The sequence below is a fragment of the Lytechinus pictus genome, chromosome 11 (genome assembly GCF_037042905.1).
Source record: "Lytechinus pictus isolate F3 Inbred chromosome 11, Lp3.0, whole genome shotgun sequence".
Taxonomy (NCBI): Eukaryota; Metazoa; Echinodermata; class Echinoidea; order Temnopleuroida; family Toxopneustidae; genus Lytechinus; species Lytechinus pictus.
In genome coordinates, this window is record NC_087255.1 from 15,374,197 (window position 1) to 15,384,975 (window position 10,779).

Sequence of the window (10,779 nt, forward strand, 5' to 3'; positions counted from 1 at the left end):
ACATCAGTGCGAGGGTGCACAAGAACAGTAGAGTTAGCTAATTGATCTTTAGCATGATTGAAAGCAAGAAGCTCTTTCTCTCCAAGATCAATCGGCATGTTCTTTTTTGTTCTGTTTTTCAACAGATCAGTCAGTGGTTGCAGCACCTCTGCACAACTAGGAATGAATCGCCTGTAGAAGTTGACCAATCCCAGGAATTCTCGAAGTTTGGTGAGCGACGTAGGGGCAGGAAAATCACGGATGATTTTCACTTTGTCGCTAAGAGGGCGGATTCCGGTGTTGTCCACCATATGTCCAAGGAAAGAAAGCGATGAAACACCAAACTGACATTTCGAGGGGTTGACAATGATGCCATACTCCTGCAGGCGATCAAATAGTTGACAGAGATGTGTCTCATGTTCATCTTGGGAGGAACTGGCTACCAGTATATCATCCAGATAAACATAGACAAATGGGAGGCCGCGAATAACGGTCTCCATCAATCGCTGGAACGTTTGCGCTGCATTCCTAAGGCCGAATGGCATTCGAACGAATTCGAATAAGCCGAATGGAGTGGTCACGGCAGTCTTGTGAATGTCGCTAGGCTCGACTGGGATCTGATGATATGCCCTAACGAGATCAATTTTCGAAAAAATTGTCTTACCTGCAAGAGTTGAAGAGAAATCTTGCAAGTGTGGGATAGGGTATCGATCCGGCACTGTGCGAGCGTTGAGCAAGCGATAATCACCACAAGGCCGCCAGTCCCCTGGCGTTTTCTTGGGAACCATGTGCAATGGACTTGACCAGTTGCTCTCAGATTGTCGGATAATGCCAAGTTCAAGCATGTGCTCGAACTCTGCCTGGGCAATTCTCTGACGATCTGGAGCAAGTCGACGAGGGCGCGCTGCCGCGGGCGGGCCTCGAGTTGGGATGTGATGCGTGGTATTATGTTTCACTTCTGAGTGCTTGTAAACCGGTCGTGTGATATCCGGATATTGACGGAGAATAGAGTGAAACCGCTCCGATGAGTCATGTTGAACATACATCGGGCTAATAGTACCAGTATATGATCCACACCCCTGGACTGTAAGAGTGGTTGTGGTGTCTATCAATCGGCGGTGTTTGATATCCACCAACAGTCCGAACTGGTCAAGAAAATCGGCACCCAAAATCGGCGTGGGTATATCTGTCACAACAAATATCCAGCGGAAAACACGCCGTAAACCGAGATCAAGTGTGAAAGACTTTTGTCCGAAAGTCTTGATTGTTGGTGATCGATTTACAGCCTGTAGTTGGATATTTGTCGCGTCAACCCTAGCCGGTTTTCCCAATTTTGAATGAGGGAAAATGCTCACCTCAGCACCTGTGTCGACGAGATAGCGTGTACCAGTGTACTTATCGTTGACAAAGAAAAGGCGACTGGGTTGGGTGCTGCCAAGGGGGTTAGTCGCCGCTATTCCTTGGCGGGACCGTTTCCCTGGGCTTGTCTTGCTGAGAAAGAGCAAGGACTAATGCACTTTTGAGCACTACTCCCATGCTTCCAGTGATACCAGCACTGGGCACCTGCATGCTGTTCACTGCGATGCGGGCTGCGCGAAACTGATTGTGGGCGCTTAATCGAGTCTTTCGACTTGCGCTGTCGACTGCGACCTCTCTCGCGGTTATCTAGCATGGAGCAGGTTAATGCTTGAACCTGCATTGTGAGCTGGGCCACCTGTGCAGAGAGCTGGTCGACTTTAGTTTCGTGCATGGGGCGTGGAGGGGGTTGTGATGGCGCCAACTTCGATTGAATGTTTGAAATGCTAGTTGGGCCGGCAACTTCGACAATTTTGTCCGCTAGCGACGCTAAGTCCACCAAACTCACCCCATCGCTTGATGCGGCTAGGATGACCTGCACGTTGGTGGGCAAGCGTTGCAAAAATAATTGCCGAAAAATGGAATCCTCCATTGTGCTCGTCCCCATCAATTGCTGCATCCGCCGGAGGAGTTGCGACGGCGACTTGTCTCCGAGCTCCTCTCCTGACAGCAGCCGATTGAGGCGCGTCTGCTCGGAGACGGTCGTTCGCTTGACCAGTGCAGCTTTTAATTTTTGATAGGGGTTGTCACCCGGGATAGCAGTAATGATATCCCTCACCTCCATAGCTACCTCTTGTTGTAGTGAGGCAACTACATAATTGAATTTAGTGATTTCGGCGGTAATACCCTTCGTGTGAAATTGGGCCTCCACCTGAACGAACCAAATTTCTGGGTCATTTGCCCAGAATGGTGGGAGCTTAATGCTCACCGGAGCAATAGAGGGTGATACTGGAGAAAGATTAGATTCAGGAGTAGATGAAACATTAGGAGTAGTCATGTTGTATGGTTAAGAAAAAAAATTGAGAAGTAGAAAGGAAACAAAAATAGTGAAGTGAGAAGCAAGAATAGCGAAGTGAGAGAAATGAATAGAAGGCGATAAAAGAAAATCAAGGTTTCAGAATCACGTCGGGGTCACCAGTTTAGGAAATTGGCTATACAATCTCCTAATATTTATATAAAAGTTAGGTCCTATACCTTAATTCTTGCTCGCCAGAAGATAGAATGGGGTCCAGCCGCTCAGATAAATTGCACAAATCCGTGAATAGAAATATATACACTTCACAATTTCAAATAGATTAGAAAAAGGGAAAGATGTCACAAAATGTCTCGCGAAGTAATGAGCTCATTAAATATGCAGAGAATATAGACTTCGAAGGAGTGGAAGTGACGGTCAGAAATAAGAATTGGAAAATGTAGATAAATAAGTATAAGTTGATCCTCCACAAGATTTGATTCGATCCTCACTAGCAGCTGGATGAGATGGTCAGCATGAGTGGTCAGGACGAAGGCAGAGAGTAGAGTGATGATGTGGTAGAGAAAACAAGTTGTTTTTACCAACATCAGAAAAGATGAGACAAAGAAATAAGCGCCAAAAAGGGGCAAAACACAGTTGAGAAGAACAAAGAGGAGAGAAGCAGACTGTGAGAAAAGCAAACATGCAAGCATCTTGTAGTGATGTTGTATAGGGCCTACCTGCAAGTTCATTGTAATAAACAAGGAACAATGAAAGGATGTTTGCTACAAGTCTAGGAACAAAAGAAAGGTTGTTTCTCAATATAAGAATGTGTTTGCCAAGTAGATTTGGGCAGGAAATGAGTTGGCTTGCTCTGCGAATGTACAGTATTGTAGTACACACACATGGCGTGAACAAGTGAGAATATATGAAATTGGAAATAAAAGAAAGAATTTATATACATATACAGAATGTTGAAATATAAAAATGAAAATATATACAAGGAAAGAATAGATGTAGATATATAAAAAGATATAGTCAAGTCACTACAAACTTAATAGAATAATCCTATATGAGTGGGGTAGATAAGACATTTTCATGGCGCTGCGGTAAGAGGGGGTGCTGAAGCACCGTCCCCAAGAATTTCCCGGGCTGCGCTGCGTGTCTAAGCACCCCCTGGATTTTTTTTTTTTTTTTTTTTTTTTTGGGGGGGGGGTCAAGTTTATTAGCAATTTGCTCATAGGATACCATCTCTATTCCCGGTGCATGTAATTTTTATGCACACGTATCCAACATTGTTTATCACAATTTTGTGATGCAGTCATTTGAATTGCACAGGAGCTAATTACTATATGTGTGAGCGGTCAAAGTAGAGCGACTACATGTGCACTTAATTGTTGTAGTGGTACCGTATATCTTTTTGATCGTGTCTGGACTGGGATCTTGTGCTCATTCCAACTCTAAAAAAATCCTGTTGTTCGAGAGAATCGGTACCTTGACGGTAAGGTACGCTAGCCTCGAAATCGTGCTTTTTACCGGGTAAGTGAGGCCAAGATCAACGTCTCAGGATTTTTTTTCCAGCGTAGTCCCGTATATAGTGATTAGTGATGGAAACTTTTGCCTTGGATCGGATTGGTTGGGTGGATTTCTGAAATGAAAATTGAAATGAATTTTGTCTTTCTCTTAAGTCTTGGCATGCAATACAGCTTAGGTATTCTAAAACTAGTAATGTTATTTATTTACTTATTTATTTGATTTATTTATTTATTCATTTTATTAAATTAATTTATTTCTGTTTTCTTTAAAAAGTTTAAGTCAGAATCAGATGCACTCACACAACTCCCCTCAGCACAGCGACAATTTTGCAACCATCTCTGTTACCTCGTACTGCCAACAATGATGCGCGCCGCCTACAGGCCGAGAAAAGAGAGGAACGTATTTTTTTGCAATTGAGTGAAATAAATTTTGCAACAAGAGTGAAATGTTTTTTGTAGCGAGAGGAATGGATTTTTACGTGAGGAATGAACTTTACGTACGGTCTAATACGGCAGCCGTCGTATATGTTATCCAACAAAAGTGAAAGGATTTGTTTTCTCTCAGATTTAAAATGTAACAAGTGAAACTAGATTTTAATTCGTCGTGCGGACGAATTAGGTGGTCTGTCGTAAATAAATAGATAAACAGACATAATTATTTAAACAAATGAGTGGATTAATAAGTATGAAAGATAAATAGACAGACAGATAGACATACATATTTAAACAGATAAATATTAGAAAGATAGATAAATAGATTGATAGATGGAAGGAGAGATAAATGATAGGTGGATTAATAGAAGATAGATAGATAGATATAACTTAAAAGATAGATAGATAGATATAAACAGATAAATAGGTATTAGATAGATATACATTAGATAGATATTGATTGACGATAAAAAATACGATGATGAGAAGGATGATGCTGATAATGATTGATGGCAAATATGCATGATAACGGTGATTATGATATGATATACACATAGATTCAGAGACAGATAGATACATAGGTACATACGCAGATAGATAAATAGATGGATAGATATATAGATAGAGAGAAAATAGATCGATATATTTATTGATAGATAGACAGATAGAATAACATATTAAACAGATTTAATAGATACATATTAAATAGATAAACAGACATGATTATTTAAACAGATCAATAGATATTAGATTGAAAGATAAAAGGTAGACATACAGATAGACTTACATATTTGAACAGATAGACATATTAGATAGATAGATAGATAGATAGATATATAAAGATAAATAGGCAGATAGATAGAAAGACAGATATACAGACATTTAAACAGCCGGATAAATCATTAGATAGATAGATATATAGATTGATTGATGAATAAACAGATATACAGACATATTAAAAGAAATAAATATATATTAGATAGATAGATAGATAGATAAAGAGACAGACAGATAGATGGATAGATAGATAGGTAGAAAGATAGACATATTTAAACAGATATATATATATTAGGCAGAGAGATAGATAGATAAAGATAAATAGGCAGATAGATAGAAAGACAGATATACAGACATTTAAACAGCCAGATAAATCATTAGATAGATGGAAAGATAGACAGATAATTATAAGATAGATAGATATAAAAATAAATAGTTCGAGAGATAGACAGATAAATAGACAGACAGATAGATGGATAGAAAGATAGACATATTTAAACAGATAGATATATATTAGGCAGATTAAGATCGACATATTTAAACAGATAATCTGTTTAAATATGTCGATCTTTCTATCTATCTATCCATCTATCTGTCTGTCTATTTATCTATCTCTCGAACTATTTATATTTCTATCTATCTGTCTAATAATTATCTGTTTAATATGTCTGTCTATCTATCTACGAATCTATCTGTCTGTCTGTATGTCTCTCTATCTATCTATCTATCTATCTAATAGGCAGAGAGATAGGTAGATAGATAGATATAATCATGTAGGTAGATAGATAGATAGATGGATAGATGGATACGGCAGCCACATGTGTTATCCAACAAAAGTGAAAGGATTTGTTTTCTCTCAAAATTAAAATGTAACAAGTGAAATGATTCTTCGTCGAACAAAAATATTTTTGTTTGAAATATATTTTTTTGAAAAGTGAAATATATTTATTTGAAAAGTGAAATATATATTTTTTTTGAAAAGTGAAATATATTTTTTTTTAAGTGAAATATATTTTTTTTTTGAAAAGTGAAATATATTTTTTTTGAAAAGTGAAATATATTTTTTTGAAAGAGTGAAATATATTTTTTTGAAAAGTGAAATATATATTTTTTGAAAAGTGAAATATATTTTTTTGAAAAGTGAAATATATTTTTTTGAAAAGTGAAATATATTTTTTTGAAAAGTGAAATATATTTTTTTTGAAAAGTGAAATATATTTTTTTGAAAAGTGAAATATATTTTTTTGGAAAAGTGAAATATATTTTTTTGGAAAAGTGAAATATATATTTTTTTTGTAAGTAAAATGTATTTTTTTATAAAGTGGAATACATTTTTAAAAGTGAAATATAAATTTCTTTGAGTGAAATGGTTTAGTGGAAGAGAAATATATATTTAATTGATTCCCTATAAGCGTGCCATAGGGGGGGGGGTGTCCTCGAGACCTTTAGCTGAAGAATATGCATGGGAATCATCATGATTCAGAATTTACATTTATAAATAAGTCTTTCAAAAGAATAGACAAGCTTTTTTTTATTTTATTCTTATTTTTTGTTATATGTTGCAGGTTCAAATGTGAGTAGAAATACATGTACCCATATTCTACGTTCCCGCGTTTGGGGATCAAAAGAAGGGTCCCTCTGGAGCCGTCAACGTCTTTTGAAAACAGGGTCGTTTTTTCAAGAGCAAGCTTTAATTGTTTGAAAGATTGCATAGAATTTGAATATTTATAATTCAACTTCAATTCAATATTTTCCCAGCACGCAAACATGCAGGCAATATGATATTAAAGGAGAATGAAACCCTTGAAACCAGCTGAATCCATATCAAAGAAAAAAATCAACGAAACATATTGTTGAAAGTTTGAGGAAGATTGAATGAATAATAAGAAAGTTATGAGCATTTGAATATTGAGATCACTAATGCCATGTAGATCCCCCCATTGGCAATGCGACCAAGATCTGTGATGTCACACACGTACAACTCCCTCATTACTTTAGTACTTATTTCACTTATCTTCTCACTTTTTTAGAGTCTATCACAAGGTGAGGTGTTCTCTTTATATATGGGAGGACAATTACAGAGGTTTCACAACATTATATCATTGATGAATCGTTTGTCATATGATTAGAATGAGCAAAAAGAGATGTTTTGGGGTATATTTTCAGTGTCCAAAAGCTAGGGGAGAGTTGTTCATCTGTGACATCATAGATCTTGGTCGCATTGCCAATTGGAGGATCTCCATAGCATTAGTGATCTCGACATTCAAATGCTCATAACTCTTCTATTGCTAGTCCTATTTTACTCAAACTTTTGCTGATCTTATTCTTTGATTTTTCTGCTTTCACAAAAGCTAACTTGCTCCAAGAGTTTCATTCTCCTTTAACAGTAAAACACCATAGATCAAACGGTAACAAAATGAAGTATATAGAGGGTAGCAGCCAAAAAAGGAGTAAACCTTGGGCTACCTACGGCCGACCCCCAAAATATGCTAATCAACAGCTCTAGACTATAGTGATCATCATATTGACCAAAGAATGTACGCCATGTGAATTTACGTTAACCAAACATGCCTAGTAGCTCAAGAATCTTGTCCCCCATGCATTGAAGGACTCGGATCTGAGGACGCATGAGATTATTTTGTTTGTGTCTTCCGCCATTATTTTGTTTGTTACAATGGAAGGGTTTTCTTTTTAGAAGTATTTTCAAAGCTTAACAATATAATGGTTTTTTTTAGATTAGTAAATTCATGGCAATAGACTCGGATAAACTGATAGGACAACCACTAGATGTGTACAAATGGGGACTTGGGGCCGCCAGCCCCAAAACGTTCCACAACCAATAAACAAGGGAAAAGAAGGGGGGAAAGGGGTACAGACGGTGAAATGTGATGTATTTTCTGAATAGAGCGTATATCTAGTCAAAATCTCTCACAAATATAGATTTTCATTTTAAAAGGGTAAAGATTCTTGCTCAAGTTCCTCGCGACTTTTTTAGAAAATAATTTTGCCCCATGCAGATTTCATTCATGTTGCCATCTCTATTTGTGGCTCATTTCGCCACTGATTTAAACCATGAAACCATGCCCATGAGGTAGAATTTTATTGTGATGTCGTTCATATTTGCGAGGGGGCTTATGGTGTTTTGTTTGTTTGTTCTTCCTGTTGTTGATTGGGCGAGACGTGAGAGGCATGACCCGATTACATATTATTTTATTCTACGTAATAAAAAATACGCGCGTATGAAGGGATGAAGTTTTTGTGTGTTTGTTGAGAAGTCGATCAAATGTTACAAAATCGAGGTATTCTTTTTGTTGTTGCTTTAGGATTTAGTTCTTTCCATTATCACAATGGAAGTAATACAATAGAACAACCTGAAAATACCATTTCTAATCCGGCTGTTGCCCTTTTACGTATTTGATACGGAGCGTTGCGAATAATCCGATAGAACTTACAGATGCATCTTGTTTCCGTTACGGTTCCGCTTTGGCGACTTGTTTGACGTACGTCTATATACTATTACTGATCACTTTAGAAATGTATTTTTCGGTATAAGTCACAGTCACAATTATAATGGTGCAGTTCGACCACTGGCATCATTAAGAGGGTTTGGTGGGAACAGAATACCCTCTGTGACAACTCGATGACAGTTACTATATCCAGTCTGCTGTGCAAACCCTTAACTCGAGTTAAAGGGTTTGAATGGGAAGCCTACTATGACCTGTGTAATGAAGGCCCTCTCGTGTGAAGACCAACTTGTTGATCATAGTTTCAATCAGGGTATGAGCCTGCAGACTAGTTACTATCTTCAAACTATTTTCCCTGTTTAAATGAATATACATTTACCTCCATCAAGTTTGAGAAGAGGTGTAATAAATAGGCATACTCAACCATTATCCTCTCTCTTTTTTCTTGCTCTGTCCGCCTCTACCCCTTATTATTCTCCCCCGTGTCTCTCGATCCTCAACTTTATTCCCTTTTTATCACCATGTCTCTCCCCCCTCTTCTCTCCCGGCATCTTTGCTTATACATAATCTTCATCATCATAATCATCAACATGTTATTGCCATTACTTCATAATTATCCTCCTTCTCATCATCATCATAATCATCACCATCATTATTATCATCACCATCTTCATCATCATCACCATTCTGCTCCTCCTCATCATCTTCATCATCTCCATTCTCCTTCTCCTCCTCATCATCATTAATTGGTGGTGGGTGTTTCCACCAATATAACTTATGCAGCAAGTGTCATATTTGCATCATTACAAGGAAAAGATCCATAACTGTCTTTTAACAAATCTACTCCAAGGAATATTATCCCAAATGACACTCAAGTACAGTCATTTTTGTTTGTTATATTCTCAATGAATAAATATTTTATATATTTCTCTTTTATTCAAAAAGCAAAATGTGCCTCAGGACTACCGTATTCCTCTAAAACATTTTCAGAAAATTCACATTAATGAGCAATGTTGTAACACATGTTATTTCACAATACATAAATTAAGTGGACATTGGGGGACCAGTCTTCTAGAAAGTCATATCTTTTTGGTGGTTCAATGTAGTCTATATCTTGACAAAATGCACCCTTTTGCATTTCATTCTGATAGCTTAACTAAGATAGGATGTGTGTAAAGTCAATTGTTGAATAGGTCTCAGCTATACTAAGAATATCTTTTTGGCAAAGTAAACTGTGTATTTATAAAAAAAAAGGTTTAGAAATTGAATTCTGGACATTGAACAAAAAATCACAAGACCTGTATACATGTAGTTAAACCATACATATTATTATGTATACATTAGTGTTTCTTAAGAATGGATCATACCCGTGCCTGATCTTGTGTGAACAATTAATCAATAAACTTGACAAACTTGACAACGAGGAACACTTCAAAGATGCTTTTAAAGTCACATATTTCATCTTACTATTATATGCTTTTCACACTGCACTTTTTATCCTTAACCCCGGGAAATTGGTGGGGCTAAGGGGGGGTCTTAGCCCCACCAATTTCCCGGAGTTAAGCTTAGCCCACTTCACTTTCACACTATGTTTTAGAAAAGTAGGCTAGCACGGTAAATAGTAGCAGGGTTAGCCGGCTTATTGTGGTGCTAGCACCACAATTGCAATGCTAAGAGATGCAGTGTGAAACGAAACAGGGCTAAGGAAAAGTGGGGCTAAGCATTAGCCAATCACAGAAGTCGAAATTGCACGTTAATCACGCTTATTATGGTAAAATCATCAATATTCATGAGCTGTGTGATAGTCCGGGGTTACGGCGTTAATTCCGGCTAAGCAAATAGTATGGGGTTAAGAAAGACGGTGTGAATCGAAAAAAAGATAATAGGGGAGACCGGGGCTAGTTCGCACAAGGAGTAAGTTCGCCACCCCCGTTTTTTTCATAATCTATACCGGTGACGTCAAACGACGCATTTGCGCTATGTCATGTGACCGACGCTGCGCGCACCAGCCACATTTTTTTTTCGCCATTCAAGAAGATTTGAAATTCTATCTCGAAATTCATCATTTTCGTCAAGGTGAGTGAAAAATTGGTCCTTATTTAATATTGTATATGCTACTATATGCCTAGATAATTTCATGCTATCAATGCCAGTTTCCGATAAGCAAATATGTGCCCTTTTTATCCCCGAATGTAATTTGCCTTTACCTGCCTCCCCTGTTTACACAGTCACTTGAGCATGATTTGCACCCGTGAGGCTAGTCCGCCGTCTATCAACGGGGCAT

At 37.6% G+C, this 10,779-nt stretch overlaps 1 protein-coding gene across 1 annotated transcript; it reads right to left on the bottom strand.

Moving 5' to 3' along the window:
* Window positions 1-1,432: 1,432 nt before the first annotated feature.
* Window positions 1,433-2,332, bottom strand: LOC135156032 (uncharacterized). Its single transcript, XM_064107032.1, has one exon. It carries the CDS (start codon window positions 2,330-2,332, stop codon window positions 1,433-1,435), a length of 900 nt encoding a protein of 299 aa, XP_063963102.1.
* Between the last annotated feature and the right edge of the window lie 8,447 nt (window positions 2,333-10,779).

Excerpts from the sequence above, each read along its gene's own strand:
- LOC135156032 (XM_064107032.1), bottom strand. The coding sequence starts at position 2,332 with ATGACTACTCCTAATGTTTCATCTACTCCTGAATCTAATCTTTCTCCA.